The following is a 15902-nucleotide window of genomic DNA, read 5'->3' as shown; positions in this document are numbered from 1 at the left end:
TTGGCTGCTTTATATACTCAGGCCTATCATGGGAAACACTAAAATGTGCACGTAGCTAGATTGGATTGAACTTTAGCATCAATGTATTTCTATGACACTGGCATACTACATTCCGATAAATAAATAAATTCAATACACATGACATTCAATACAGTATTCACAAAACAATACTTGAAGTAATTGTACTGAAACGTAACATAAGGAACGCATGGAGTTTAAGGTACAGTGTACAGCCTGATCATGGTGCGCTGCTACTACTGGTCCGACGCGGGTCATAATTTAAAACTATGTGGGAATTTCCCTTTCTTATCCCTATTATTAATTCGTAAACTTTCGTTGATTTGTAGGTCTATGCTCTATATTCACCTTTTTATATCTTTAAAATCTAAGGTACTTTTGAATCACAATTCGCAGTTTCTTTTTTGTTCTAAATATACCTGGACGGAAAAACATTATGATAGCTTTAGTTTTTAGTTTGAAACTTAAGGTCTAAAATTAGTAAAATACATATTTTTGTTCCCCTATTCTTCACCAAAAAAGGAGAAATATTTTATTACTATACACAATATGCATTCTTTTAGTATTCGTATAAAAAAATTACTTTAATGATCACTACATAATCCATTCGATGGTCTTTTCCACTTTATTATTGGACAGTACATGTAGGTCTGTGTTGTCAATTGTTTTTCGGTGTATTGTTAGCTAGCTCATTCTCGGTACTTTATCTAAATTTGCCCAGTATCATAGGTGAATTCCTTGATACAGCGTCACATTTGAACCATATGTTACCCGTGTCATAGACCCTATTCTAACCCTTAACCAAATTATTAAATTACACAAATATACTACCTGTATTTACATAGAAAGAAGATCCTAATCAATGAACGTAATTTTGATACAGTATTGCTAGTTGAAATTTCTTTTGATGGATATTAATTATTGGACAGGGCTAAATGTTTGAGAATACTAAACAGTCTGTCTACAATATCAAACTAGTTTGACAAAATAAGTGTGATGTGCCCAAATATGGTATTGATATACCCAAATATGGGAGTGATATGACATTATCATGTCCATATATGGGCATATCATATTATACTTATGGATTTGATAGATGATAAAAATTGCATTAATTGTCAATGATTGTTGGTCGTTGGTCCTCATTTTCTATGAATGTTCTTTCTTGGAAAACAGCACAGAGATTGACATTCCAGTTGACATGGTGACGACCTGGAATGCATCCTCTTGGCCTATTCTTAGCCAACGTATTACAGCATGCGTAATAGTGGTACTTATGATAGCGCTGATTGTCAACAAATTCGGCTACAGGCCATCTTTGCCACTGGGTAAACCCCATTGGTGGAAGTGGGTGGTACTGGCATTCGTTATCCTCTGAAGTATTAGGATCAAATTTCTGTCTGCAAGAAATGCATTCGTTGAGATTCGATTCACTAAGTCGACGGACTTCCGTTTGAAGCCGAGCGTTTTTCGTTTGAAGCCGAGCGTTTTCTTCCTTCATTAATTCAAACTTATTTTTCCATTCTGCTAACAAACGCATTTTATCTACCAATTCCTTATTGAGGTCCGTATTACTTTTTTCAAAGTTTACAATTTGGTTGCGCAATTGTTCGGTTTCTTCGTCATGTTTTTTGTTCACATTAGCAAGATCTAGTTGCAAACGTTGTATAATCACAATCTTGTCTTCTACATCCTTTTTCAAAGTCTTCAGCTGTTTGTCAGTACAATTTTGATCCACTAATTTCTTCCACATATCATCTATAGCTTTACGAAATGTATCCACTTCTTTCTGTAGTTCATATACTTTTTCAATTTCTGATTCTTTTTCTAGAAGTTTAGCGCTTAGTTGTACAATAGTGTCACGATCGGAATAACGGTCCTCCCAAAGTCTGTCCCGATCGGCCATCAGATCCTTAAAGGCCTTTGCTAAGCAGTCAGTGCTGTGCTTTAAAGATGAATGAGTCAGTTCAGGGGGTGAACTTAATAAAGGACTAATCGAGGGAAAAACCTCACTCTTCGCCCCTTCGTCTTCATCAAAATTATACTCGCTCTCTGCCGCCATTATCTTAAAAAAAAAAAGAAAAAAAGAAAGAAGTACATTAAGCAAAGATTTGGAAATAATGATAAATTTATTTATTTATTCAACCATATTTCAAGAGGGTGACCCAGCCAGCGGAAGCTGATTTTAATAAAAATTAAAAATTAAATGTATAGGGCCTAAGCCTAAACATAAATTCTTATTATTATTATTAAGCCTACACCATGTGCGTGTAATCTTACAGAAGATACTATTTCTAAAGTAGGCTATTAAACAGCAGGTTTGTGATTTCCAATCTAAGTCCTCGCAATTCAGAAGAAGCTCTCATTTAGGACACCTCAATTATGGTGACACTTTTACTGTAAAACACAAATATTACGATCAATCTTATTCAAGGGACGCACCTATTAGAGAGACACATTGTCGAATATCAAGGTGTAATCCACTAAAAAATAATACAAGTTACAATAAATACTAGGAAGTTCAGGAACTGAAGTTTGGTGCAATAAGAATAGAAAGCCACAAATAAAAGAGCACGATTCAAAGGCCCAATGACCTTGTAGAAATTACAACTACAGGCCTAAAACACGAGCGATCTGATTTTAAATCTGTTTGTTTTGTATCTCAGAGCAAACATAATTTCTATGTATATTTTATATGCCAATGACAATAAATGGAAGTAATTTTCCACTAATGAATGAATGAATAAATATTTTTGTGGTTATTGATACAGGCAGTTTACCTTTGACTTCAGAAAAAAGATTGATTCAAATGTCGATTGAAACAATTAGTATCCTTATACCCATTAGTAGGCCTAATATTTCTTAAATAAAAATACGGTAAGTTGCTGGTCTTTAAGCATTTAAATCCAAGTTCAGTTTGATTTGATTATTCATTTTTTGTTAGTGAAACTTTTTTAAATTTGTAATTTTTTTTACTGGAGAGTGTATTGTATAATTTTTCTTCGAATGCTGTTTTATTGCACATGTTGTTAATTGTTTCGAGTCCTAAATATTTTTATAATTTTTAATTTGGTGGAACATTACCACCAGTAGGGCGTCTACTGACACAAAAACGATGCACTCATAATGATAACTTATCAATTGTTTGTTTACAAAATCGGAGTTTGTTTGACTTTACAACCTAAATGTTGCTAGTTTAGACTTCTGTGTCAATATACTAATACGGACTACTACATAATAATAATTTCACACGTCACTCAACCATAACCAATACAATAATGTGAATACTTTTATTATACGCATAATAACACGTAATTAATATACAACGTAAGCAACAATATACTATGCCCTATCGATCCAGGATGATCGTAATAATGTTCTTTAGATTGCAATGCTTTGATAGTATATACATAAAAATGTAACATGTTGCATATACATACCATTCGTGAGGCTGCTACCTATAGACACTATTATGTTTCAGTTGATCGTCATTAGAAAGAACCGTTTGTTCCCTGGTCTTGTACAACAATTGACAATGCACTTTATACATATTTATTACCTTTTATTGTAACATGCATGAGAGGGCGCTCATTGCTTTTCGACTATAAAATCTTGGATACAAAATTGACACTAAAAATAATAAACAATCAAACAATAAATACTGTAGTGATACTGTACGTAAATAGTAGCGAAGGAAATACTGTAGGATCGTGCTATCAGAAATTTGTAAGTTTTCTCAATTTGTAGTTCGTACATGCCATCTCTCATCTTACCAAATCCGTTCTTATGGTTCAACGAATTTAACACGACTGAACAGACTTCTTAAATACTTTGCAGATTTCAGATATCTTTGCAAAAGAATGTTGTAGGCCTAAAAATTTGTAATCTGCAAAAATGTTATCTACACATTACTTTTTCTGCACATTAACTTATCTCTACATTACTTTTTCTGCACATTACCTTATCTCTACATTACTTTTTCTGCACATTAACTTATCTCTACATTACTTTTTCTGCACATTACCTTATCTCTACATTACTTTTTCTGCACATTACCTTATCTCTACATTACTTTTTCTGCACATTACGTTATATCCGCACATTGCGTTCTCTGGACATTACGCTTTCTACACATTACGTTTTCTTGTCAAAAAAATTACAGAAAAATACGAAACAAATAGAAAGAAACAATGCCAAGAATTGTCAAAAGTTTCCTTCAAAAGAAATGCAAATAAATATAATACATAATTTTAAAACTTCAGTTATGTACATTAAGTTCCATCTTTGGATATATAGTGTGAATATCTTATCCACACGTTCATTTTCCTTCACGTAAATTTTGTGCAATATCGAGATGCTAGCTGGAAAAAGATAAAACGACTTAAAAAATTCCTTTTATTTACTGGCAAAAGTATTTAAAATTCAAAACTTATTAAAACAAATTCTAGTGTGAACTCATACAATAGCTTGATCTGGCAGGTTTTTATTTGTTCCAGTAGCAGCTACTAGGCCTACACTATAGTTGTTCATATGTATTTGTTATATCCAGTGATTCAGGTTATCGTTGCTCTATTTATCTTACGGTGTAGCGTAATCCAATTCATGAATGATATTTATGACAGAGTAGCCCACTTGGTCTGTCTGTGACGGAACAAAGAAAAAAGCAAATAATTGTCATTTACAATGTATAATATGAAATACAAATCTATGTCCCTTCTTCGTCATCACTTTTTGATTTTAATATTTTCGATAATAGCCGTGAAAGGCGATGTTTCTGTTTTCCACCTGTTTTTCTTTTGCCTATATAATCAGCTATGTAACTCCGTAAGGCTTCAAAACCAGTGTTTTCCTTAGCTGACGTTTCTACTACAGGAATATCCCACTGAATAAACTCTAATTCCGCTTCTGCTAATGTTATTTTCTGTTGTTTATGATCTATATCAGATTTTGTACTGACTACCACCATGCGAACATCCATGCCTACCACTTTGTCTCCAAGTTGATCTTTAATAAGTTCACGTAGTTTTAACACTTCTTTATAAGACTCATAGTTATCAGGAGAATATACCAACAAGATGATATTTGCTGAACTTATGTAAATTCGTTGCATATCAGGAAAGTTATACGAGCCAGCCGTGTCGAGAACTTCGATAGATATTTTCTCACAATTAGCCGGTTTACCTTCTGTAAACGGATATAAAGCTTCCACAGTGGGTGTGTAGCCGTCACTGAATTCACCGTGAAGTAAACGTTGTACAAGAGCACTCTTACCAGTCTCTGCAGTTCCCATCACTACCACTCTGTAATGCTCAACAGCAGAGCCATGTCCATGGCTTTCCATCCTTATTATCTGTTTTACTTACTGAAACAATAGACTAAATCCTCAAGAACTTTGTTAATAATAAGTACTCACTTACACCATAAAAGTATATGTACTGTGACGTGTTGTGTGTTATCCAATGACGAACGGACGGAAATGTAGGTGTGTGTACAAACATGTGTATATTTGCTGTAATAATCAGTAAAGCATCAGATTAGATATTATCAAAATACAAATTTACACATAAAAATAAACGTTTCCGAAGGATCAAAGTAAGCAATATGTTTACATTATGTCTTCAAAATATTCGTAAACATCATTTTACTGTTGTTTAATGTAAAATAAGTTGATTAAAGCAACAAACTTGTTTCAGTTTGTCAACACTGTTTTGTAACAGGTTCTATTCAAAGTAAGCCTATGTGATGGGCTGCAACAAGGTGCAACACGTTCAACGTGTTTCCAACTCTAAAACTCCATATGTCATATCTATGCTATCTATACAATATGTCTACGTGATAGACAACATGGTTTAAACATCAATCGGACCTTTTTTACGATAATTATTTATAATCGACATTTGACCTCGCTAATTGTTGGTGGATAATAGTTATATTGAGTCATAAAAGTAAACGATGAATAAGTAAGATGACGATATTGATATGGTGATGGTAGTATTAGGTTAACAACTTCAAATTGTATTGTCAGTTTATTAACGGTACTAAGCTGCCTAATAATAAAGCTTTGTTTTACTTTATATCATCCACATGGATGCATAAAAAAAACTTTAAAGGACGAAGACTCACTAGGCCTACATTTATTTCGTTTGTAATAATTGGTAAACGGTAGAAACAACATCTGAACTGTTTAATGCACAGCAACAAATGTCTAAGGAGGAGGGAGGGTACCACACCCCTGTTACGTATGTTCAAAATGGTGTTTATGAAAGCTCGGTACAAATGCTACCATTGTCCAGGCTGTCCAACTAATACTAAACTGACTTTTGTTGAATCAATACCGTACTGGCGACAGGTACATATTGCTGTCTGCTCACGTCATAAGTCAGACATAAGGTGTGGTATCAGGATAAAGCGGATGGGATAGGTTTAGATACACATCCGTAAACAATGAAAGAAAAACGTGCCAAGCAATCAGTAACCACATGCAGGTTCACGACTGATTACTGTATTTGTTTTGTCTTTTGGTGGTGGTGCTTCTGGTACAGGTAGATGTATTGTCAGTCACCCCAAATCAGCAAACTAGTTGGAACGAGAATTTGCGTCATTTCACGAACTGTTGCGTTTATTATTATCGTAGAACGAGTAGAAACACAATGACACAGCGGTTAAAACAAGGAAGCTTCGTATTTCATTTGTTTCACATTTCATGATACAAAAAAAAACCCCCGAAATTTGAGCAAATCAATGCCGTTTAGTAAAATCGCATTTATTGCTGTAATTAATAAATATGAACAAATATTATATACACATACCAAAGTAATGTGTTAAAATAAAATACACTGTTGCATACTAAACTTCAAATATACACACTGACACCCATACACAAATACTGACCCATTAAAAATGTGGAATCAACCAATATAGGAAGTTAAATACTGGCTTTAAAACAATCTATTAAAACACATTTTTTGATTTTTTTCTCTCTTATTTTTCTTTCTGCTTTTTTTTTAGTTTAAGAGCCTTCAGACGACTAATAAGCTGCTATACACATACATACTTGTAAATTATGAGGTAGCAAAACTGTGGTTTACAACAGTACAATTGTAACTTTCCTTGTTCTTTTTTTATATCATAGAAGCATCATAGATATATTGTTTTAAATTAATATTCTTATAGCACCCTAGCAAATTATAAGGAGGAAGACCTACAAGGAACTATGTACAGCTATGTTTGCAGATTGCAAAAACATAACATATACTTTAAAGGTGATTTTAAAGTGAAATGCAAAGCATGTAACCATGGCATGTAACCATACAATTAAAAGTCTGCATCTAATGTGAACTGATGTCGTGCAGTCTCTGGAACCATAACATTGGCTTTGTGGTATTCTGCAACACGCTTCTCAAAAAAGTTGGCTTTGCCTTGTAACGAGATATTCTCCATAAAATCAAATGGATTTTCTGCTTTGAAAACCTGAAAAAATACAAATGTTGATATTTATGAATAAAAGATTCTTATACAACTTTACAACAAAATGACAGGATGAGGAATGATGAGGAGATTGCAAAGGACTGAATAAAACAAACCATTAATTTTGTCAATCATCTTGTTTTTTTGTCAATTATAACTTTTGTAATTAGATTAAAATACTTTCGCAATCAAGTAAAGTCCATTTCAGAATCAATATCTAAGTTTTGGAGCTTTCTTCAAAATTAAAAATCATACTACTGTATAAAAATTGTCTCCAAAATTTATGATAAATAAAAATGTTTAATAGAAATTGTTACCGTATTGAATGATATATGTACAGACGTTTTAATACTCACTTTTGCACAATTTAATTCTAGCAGAAGCCTATCAGCTACAAATTGAATATACTGTTTCATGAGGGCAGCATTCATTCCAATCATTTTGACTGGAACAGCCTCCACTAAAAACTGCACTTCAATAGCAACGGCTGAGCTTATAATCTCTGTGATTCGTGATTTAGCTGGTTTGTGTTTTAGGTGTCGAAAGAGTGCACAAGCAAAGTCACAGTGAAGCCCCTCATCTCGACTTATCAATTCATTTGAGAATGTTAAACCTGGGAGTAACCCTCTACAAAAATAAGAAAAACATTTACTGCATCATTGTTAAATATTGTCACTGAAGGATTCCATGGCAATATTGTAAAATAGGTCATGTTCAAAATGAAATAAAAAAATGTGACAGTATGAACACAATATTTAGTGTTACCACAAGCAGTAATAACCATGATTAACCCTAAATTACCTACTCTATTTCTTCAATGTGGACGTGATTCCAGTATATAGCTCGGAATCACAAGAGAATCAGTAATGAAGGTAAATTGTAAAACTTAAGCTTGGTTAGGACGTAACGCAAGGACGTAAACGCAACGCAAGCGCTTTGACCAATAACAAGCAACAGTTCGAATAATTCATCGCTTGTGATTGGTCAACTAACTACGTCCTTGTGTTGTGTCTCAAGTGGGAACCAAGCATTAATGCATTTTTCTACTGCATCTTCAACATGAGTTCCAATACCTCAAGTGAACCGATATCTATCATGCTCTAAATTAATTTTATTTAAAGCAGGACAGTAAAGTATTTATAACAAACACAGTAACATTTACTAACCTTTTCTTAAACCAAAAAATAGCTGCAAAAGAACCAGAGAAAAATATGCCTTCAATGGCAGCAAACGCTACTAAACGCTCAGCGAATGTAGCATCCTGTGAATGGATCCAATCAAAAGCCCACTCAGCCTTTTTCTTTACATATGGTACTGAAAAAGAATAGCAACATTTTAATGAGTATATGCAAAAATCTATTTATAATACGAAGTATGTTGAATAGTTGTAATGTTCTTGTTGCTTGTGTTTGCAAATCTATGCTCCATAACTCAAAAATGTATTGTAGATGGAGTATTCGATATATTTAAGCTTTGAGTTTGCGAATTTGTTTTTTTCTTTATTACAGTTTTTTGATATGAATGAAATATTTCTGAAGAAAAGAATGCATTCTCTCATCAATCTTTAACAGGGGCTGTGTTGACCAGTACATGCACAAGCAAATTGTGAAAACCACAAATGTAGGCCATATTTGATTTCAAACTAAAAATGTATTTAAATGTTACTTATTAATTCATTTATATGTATAAATCATACAACAAGGGTGGGTAGTTGGCTCATTTGAGCCACAGTGATTTTTTTTTTTAAGCTGTTCCTTCCCAGCATTTTTATACAGTATGTTGTATTGTATGTTATGTTGACATGCTGGTTAAATAAATAATCAAAATAAAACATACTGTAACTTGATTTAACTAGAATTTATAAATACTTTTACACTTACTTGTTTCAATGGCGTTAAAAAGTCGTTTCTTTTCGATAGGATCTTTAATGTAAGTATCAATCAGTAAGCTATACATCTCAGAATGTATATTCTAATAATTAAAACATACACAAAAAATATTTAAAATTATGAAAATCCAGTAAAAATAATGAATGTTTATAAGTGTGGAGAATGAAACAAATGAATATATTCATAGTAATATTTTGAATTCAATGTCAAAGGTCATGCCATTCAGAAAAAATCTCTAAGCAGTTATTCAGGCCAGCCATACTACTAGTTGGTATTCAAATGTTCACCATTCACGCCCTAGCGCATCATACACAATTCTCAAAATGTTTAAAACAAGCTGAACGTGTAATAGTACACTCAATCGTTAAAAAGGGAGAGATCAATCATTTAGGCGTGTTGAAATATTGTAATGTATGATGAATACTAATATCAGTCTCAAGAGGGCAGTATAACACTAAAACACATTAAATAGTGAGCTTACAGGATTGCATATTGTTATCTTGTTTAAAAATACATAAGATAGATAAATAAATGTAAATAGTTTTTACACTACCTCCATAGCTATTTGGAATCCATAAAAACATTTTGCTTCTGTAATTTGCACTTCTTGACTAAATCTTTGAACTAAGTTTTCATTTACAATTCCATCACTTGCAGCGAAAAATGCAAGAATTTGAGAAATAAATGTACGCTCATCATCCTAAAAAAAAAAAACAAAAAACCATAAGATCTTTTTCAGCAGCTTGTTTTTGTTTATTTTTCGCAAACTGCTACCAGACAAATTTGAAGATCTGAAATATAGCAAATTATTTTTATACAGTAACTTAATTAACAGTTACTTGAATACAAAAACTTTATATTTTTGCATTCCGCAGTAAAAAAATACATTCAATAAGGTTGGTTCTCACTTGGATGCAACGCATTTAAGCACAACAGAACTCAAGTGAGTTGACTAAATCAACAGTTCAGATCATTTATCAGATCGCGTTTGGTCCAATTACTTGTGGTGGCTGAGTGACGTACTTGCATTGTAGTCATTTGGGAACCAAGCATTATTTCATAATCAGTCTTTTACTTGTAAATAGATTGAAAAATTGGCATAGAATGTCAACATATTGTTTTTCTTACTGTTAGTGATTTCCAATGGCTAGCATCCTTTCCAAGATCAACTTCCTCACAAGTCCAAAATGAGGCTGTGAACATCCACAAAAAATAACAAAATTAATATTCAATATATACCAGTAATCTAAATTTAGCTACCCAACTTCATTTAACAAAATAAAAAACACTATTTAGTTAGAACAATATAAAGTTATTATTATAATCCCATGAAAACAGTTATGTTTTAAAATATGAAAAATGTATTTAAATAAAAAACACACAAATGTATACATTGATTACTGAATTAATAAAAGTACCTTGAGCTCTTTTGTAATATAACCAAAGATCTGGATTTTTAATTGGCAGAATGACATAAGAGTCGGCTCCTTTACTTGTTAATAATGGTTCATCATCATCTAAATTACATCGTCTGCTACCATTGATTCTGCCCAGTGATGTCTTCTCTTTTATCAAGTCTTTTGATAAATTATTTCTGTCAAGTTGGTTACTAGTACTACAGAATGTGGTAGAATTTTGAGAACAACTTATTTCAACAGACATTTGTGAGGTCTGTGATGCTTGTATACAGTCATCATTATCATTTTCATCACTTAATATTCCATTGGTATCATTGGAATAACTGTTTAATTTGTCTTCTCTTGTTTCTTGGTTGCTATCCACTACACTGTGTGCATTGATATGGTCACCATCTTCTTCATTATTGAGGCGCATTTTTAGATTTTTAAGGCAAACTTTCTTCACAGGTGTTGGTGATGATAACATAATATTGGAACATTTACTGAAACTAGAAAAAAAAATACAAGCATGGCACTTTATAGCATGGAGGTATAAAAATAAAACTCCATGTTTATAGTATCATCAGTTGTAACTTGTATAAATTAATAAATATAATTATTATAATACTCAATAATAGGCCTTATTAGTATTTGATTGAAATGCAATGAACTAAAAAAAAACGTAGCCGGTGGTATATAATAGGCCTAGCTCTCTGGCATAATTAATAACAAAGCAGAATATTGATTTGCATATTCAGGACTCAGCCCGACTTCACTCTACACTGGTCCTTGCTTGCCTTGCATCTCCACACACACCACGCCGCCCATCAATCAAGCCTCCTCGTGGTATCGCCACACACAGTATTTTAATCAACTCCCTGTGCTGAAAAAAATAAAGGTGCAATACTTACTGAATTTGTTGAACTAAACATTTGAAAATGAAGACGCTAGAACGAGTGATTATTATAATTATTTTATTAAGCTCAGCAGCAAACAGCGAAAACACCAACAACGGGCCGAGACATGAAAAGAGACTGCGAAGGTCAAACATGCACGCATGTTATGTAATCAAAATACGGCTTTCTATTATGACGTCTTACTATAGGTATGAAACGCCTACAGCAGTAATGCATTTTGCGCGTGATAGAAAACGAGGAAATTATTAATTATTAATGATAAAAAGCAGAACTAATATTTCTTACATACCACACACGCAATAGGATTGTATGAATATGATAACAAAAAACAATTGTTACTTTACTTGCATAAAAACATGCGTAATAATGCAGAATATATTATGACGTAATACTATAGGTATGAAAGGCCATACAGTACAAAATATGTGTACTTGAATTAAAATTGACATGTGCCCGTTGATACATGTATTGCATCTGTTTGGTCAATATGTCAGTAACGATAACGATATAATTATTAATATATGTACTTCTCTAAATCAATTTTATTCTATTTAAAATTTAAATAGGCTACAATCATAATAATATAGAGGTATATTCAGAGCGTCATTCTGACGATGGAGCATTCTCTACTTTTCTACGGAGCGCCATTTATGCCTTTATGTACTTCAGAAATAGAAATAGTACTACGGTAACTGATCCAGTCACTGAATTTTAATATATTTTGTATGTTCATACACTGTGTGCTCAACTGAACCCAATTTGCCACCAGGGGAGCACAGTGTTATATAGAAATAAAGTCACTAAATTTTAATAAATTTAAGAAAAAAAATCCTTTGTTGATATAAAGTTTGCGGTACACCATGTATATTAGTTCTGAAAAGAACTGTTGAGTTTCTCGACGTTTCGATCAATATGCTTTGATCGTCCGCAGTCCTCCTAATATCCTTTGTGTTTCCTTTAGCAGAGTAAAAAAGTTAAAATTTTGATGTTGTTAGTTTTTACATTAGAAGATTGTTCAAATCATGTAAATAAAACATTTTCCGGCCGGGAACCTATCAGCTCCCCTCTTTTAGTTTGCAAAAGTAATCTCGAAAAGAACTTCATGTGGAAAAGAAGCCCACCCAAGAGTACTAAAAATGAAGGAGCACATGGGCTTCTTTTCGAGGTTTTATGCCATGCAACTTTGTTTCTGATTTTAAAAAAGGTCCACTTGTTTTAGGCCTGACATTTACAACCCTCAAAATATCTCTCTTTCAAAATAAAGAAAAACAATATTCATTATTTTATTTATTTATTTATTTTTTATTTATTTTTTTTTTATTTAAAAAAAAAATATCCGTAGAGGTTCGAACTCAATCTACTAGAGCTGAGAGCACCCAAACCTGAGCATTACCCGTTAGGCCACAAAGTAGTACATGACTGAACAGCTGATAATAGTCTATTTATACGTGTATTACGTAATTCATCAGTACGTCATAACTATCATATTAACCTTGTTGAAACCAAAATGATCAGTTAGCTCAGTCGCCTGAGCGTCGTGTTGACAACACGTATGTCGTGGGTTCGATTCCCACGCTGGTCGGTGGAATAGAGTTAAAGGCATGCGGCCACTGTGTTTGGGGTTCACAGAATTATACGTCCCCCTTTCCACCACACATCATGAGGCGACAACATCAATGCATCTGGTGATGTGCTGGAAACGACCCCAAAAGGCTGTGGCAGGGCCTTAGTGCTGAGGCAGGGAGAGCACATTTAACATCTTTTTTTTTATTTAATTTTTTTTTCAACCCGTATTCGATCTCGTAAATTTTATGTTTGCCGCCCTCAATTTTAAAATAAATTGAATTTATATTTTCATCGCAGGTGTACGAAACGGTTTGGTATGCCGTGCGTTGTTATGCAATGGTTGTGCAGGTGTAGTGGGAAAGATGGTATTGTTTAGTCATTCGCGGTCAACACGCCACACTGTTAAATTTTGATTTTGTTAATCAATGTTGCTGCATTGGTAGCGAAAATGTCCGATTCATACAAGATATTGCATTGTAAAATGTTATGAATAAACTTTGATGGTAGTTGCTGTGTATGGCCGCACCGTCCCCAGAATAAACATGTTTTAAACAGATAGTTTGTCTTCGATGATTTTTGTATGGGGATAATGGAGAGTAAAATAAGATCAAATATAGAACATTTGCAAAGATGCCGATTTTTAGACCAATTTCGAAGCTTAGACTAATTCCGCCGCCGGGCTAGGCCTTAGGCATATACGAAGTCGAGTTTTAAAGTAGAAAACCCCACCTAAAATTTTGAAGTCGCATCTGAATAGTTGAAATTTTAACATTATCATAATTATCATAGGTGATTATGTATAGTAATAAGTATAAGTGCAATTCTTGGCTCTATTTTCATTATTAGCTCTGCCCCAACCATGGTGGGCTAGTACTGGAGACTTAATATTTAATTTCATATGTTAATGAATTATAGGTGCACTTTCCGGGGACAAGCTCTATTGTCCCTGGTGAGTCTTATATAGTTTGTTTCATATAATTTAAAATCATGTAAAGTGCCATTTTTTTCGGGCGGGAACCTATGCAGCTCTATTTTTCAAAATTATCTTTGCTCAGCCCCAAGCATGGTGGGGTACTGAAGATTCTTATACATGTTTGAAAAAATAATAGAATGTCATTTCCGGAGACCTTGCAGCTCTGTTTTAAACAGTTTGGTATGCCGTGCGTTGTTATGCAAATGAGTTTGTGCAGGTGTATTATGGGGAAGATGGTATGTTAGTCATTGGCGGTCCGACACGCCACACTGTTAAATGTTGATGTTGTTAATCTTTACATTAGAAGATTGTTCAAATCATGTAAATAAAACATTTTCCGGCCGGGAACCTATCAGCTCCCCTCTTTTAGTTTGCAAAAGTAATCTCGAAAAGAACTCCATGTGGAAAAGAAGCCCACCCAAGAGTACTAAAAATGAAGGAGCACATGGGCTTCTTTTCGAGGTTTTATGCCATGCAACTTTGTTTCTGATTTTAAAAAAGGTCCACTTGTTTTAGGCCTGACATTTACAACCCTCAAAATATCTCTCTTTCAAAATAAAGAAAAACAATATTCATTATTTTATTTATTTATTTATTTTTTATTTATTTTTTTTTATTAAAAAAAAAAAGTATCCGTAGAGATTCGAACTCAATCTACTAGAGCTGAGAGCACCCAAACCTGAGCATTACCCGTTAGGCCACAAAGTAGTACATGACTGAACAGCTGATAATAGTCTATTTATACGTGTATTACGTAATTCATCAGTACGTCATAACTATCATATTAACCTTGTTGAAACCAAAATGATCAGTTAGCTCAGTCGCCTGAGCGTCGTGTTGACAACACGTATGTCGTGGGTTCGATTCCCACGCTGGTCGGTGGAATAGAGTTAAAGGCATGCGGCCACTGTGTTTGGGGTTCACAGAATTATACGTCCCCCTTTCCACCACACATCATGAGGCGACAACATCAATGCATCTGGTGATGTGCTGGAAACGACCCCAAAAGGCTGTGGCAGGGCCTTAGTGCTGAGGCAGGGAGAGCACATTTAACATCTTTTTTTTTATTTAATTTTTTTTTTCAACCCGTATTCGATCTCGTAAATTTTATGTTTGCCGCCCTCAATTTTAAAATAAATTGAATTTATATTTTCATCGCAGGTGTACGAAACGGTTTGGTATGCCGTGCGTTGTTATGCAATGGTTGTGCAGGTGTAGTGGGAAAGATGGTATTGTTAGTCATTCGCGGTCAACACGCCACACTGTTAAATTTTGATTTTGTTAATGTTCCTACATTGGTAGCGAAAATGTCCGATTCATGCAAGATATTGTATTGTAAAATGTATATTTTCATCGCAGGTGTACGAAACGGTTTGGTATGCCGTGCGTTGTTATGCAATGGTTGTGCAGGTGTAGTGGGAAAGATGGTATTGTTAGTCATTCGCGGTCAACACGCCACACTGTTAAATTTTGATTTTGTTAATGTTCCTACATTGGTAGCGAAAATGTCCGATTCATGCAAGATATTGTATTGTAAAATGTTATGAATAAACTTTTATGGTAGTTGGTGTGTATGGCTGCACCGTCCCCAGAACAGAGATAGTTTGTCTCCGATGGTTTTTGTATGGGGTTAATGGAGAGTGAAATAAGATCAAATATAGAACATTTCCAAGAA

At 33.7% G+C, this 15902-nt stretch overlaps 3 protein-coding genes across 4 annotated transcripts; all 3 read right to left on the bottom strand.

Moving 5' to 3' along the window:
- Positions 1-1032: 1032 nt before the first annotated feature.
- LOC144845609 (uncharacterized) lies at positions 1033-3531 on the bottom strand. Its single transcript, XM_078703038.1, has 2 exons — positions 3459-3531; positions 1033-2083 (listed from the first exon to the last, which is right to left on the bottom strand). Exons 1-2 carry the CDS (start codon positions 3459-3461, stop codon positions 1130-1132), a joined length of 957 nt encoding a protein of 318 aa, XP_078559164.1. The 5' UTR covers positions 3462-3531; the 3' UTR covers positions 1033-1129.
- Positions 3532-4715: 1184 nt separating this feature from the next.
- Positions 4716-5533, bottom strand: LOC144845610 (GTP-binding protein Di-Ras1-like). The gene has a single exon (XM_078703039.1). It carries the CDS (start codon positions 5357-5359, stop codon positions 4724-4726), a length of 636 nt encoding a protein of 211 aa, XP_078559165.1. The 5' UTR covers positions 5360-5533; the 3' UTR covers positions 4716-4723.
- Positions 5534-6760: 1227 nt separating this feature from the next.
- LOC144845623 (ribonucleoside-diphosphate reductase subunit M2 B-like) lies at positions 6761-11814 on the bottom strand. Of its 2 annotated transcripts, none has more exons than XM_078703058.1 (8): positions 11683-11814; positions 10793-11280; positions 10503-10567; positions 9928-10074; positions 9366-9456; positions 8652-8799; positions 7842-8112; positions 6761-7488 (listed from the first exon to the last, which is right to left on the bottom strand). In XM_078703058.1, exons 2-8 carry the CDS (start codon positions 11256-11258, stop codon positions 7333-7335), a joined length of 1344 nt encoding a protein of 447 aa, XP_078559184.1. In that variant the 5' UTR covers positions 11259-11280; positions 11683-11814; the 3' UTR covers positions 6761-7332. The 2 variants fall into 2 exon arrangements, with proteins under 2 accessions (XP_078559184.1, XP_078559183.1); XM_078703057.1 differs by having other exon boundaries at positions 10793-11274; positions 11683-11804.
- Between the last annotated feature and the right edge of the window lie 4088 nt (positions 11815-15902).

Source organism: Antedon bifida, chromosome 6 (genome assembly GCF_963402885.1).
Source record: "Antedon bifida chromosome 6, ecAntBifi1.1, whole genome shotgun sequence".
In the NCBI taxonomy this organism is placed as follows: Eukaryota; Metazoa; Echinodermata; class Crinoidea; order Comatulida; family Antedonidae; genus Antedon; species Antedon bifida.
The sequence above is the reverse complement of the archived record's forward strand: the minus strand, read 5'-3'. Positions and strand labels throughout refer to the sequence as shown.

Excerpts from the sequence above, each read along its gene's own strand:
- LOC144845610 (XM_078703039.1), bottom strand. The coding sequence starts at position 5,359 with ATGGAAAGCCATGGACATGGCTCTGCTGTTGAGCATTACAGAGTGGTA.
- LOC144845623 (XM_078703058.1), bottom strand. The coding sequence starts at position 11,258 with ATGTTATCATCACCAACACCTGTGAAGAAAGTTTGCCTTAAAAATCTA. Across the intron at positions 10,075-10,502 it reads GCCATTGGAAATCACTAACA|GATGATGAGCGTACATTTAT; the intron begins GTAAGAAAAACA and ends TTTTTTTTTTAG. Across the intron at positions 9,457-9,927 it reads GATTCCAAATAGCTATGGAG|AATATACATTCTGAGATGTA; the intron begins GTAGTGTAAAAA and ends TTTAATTATTAG.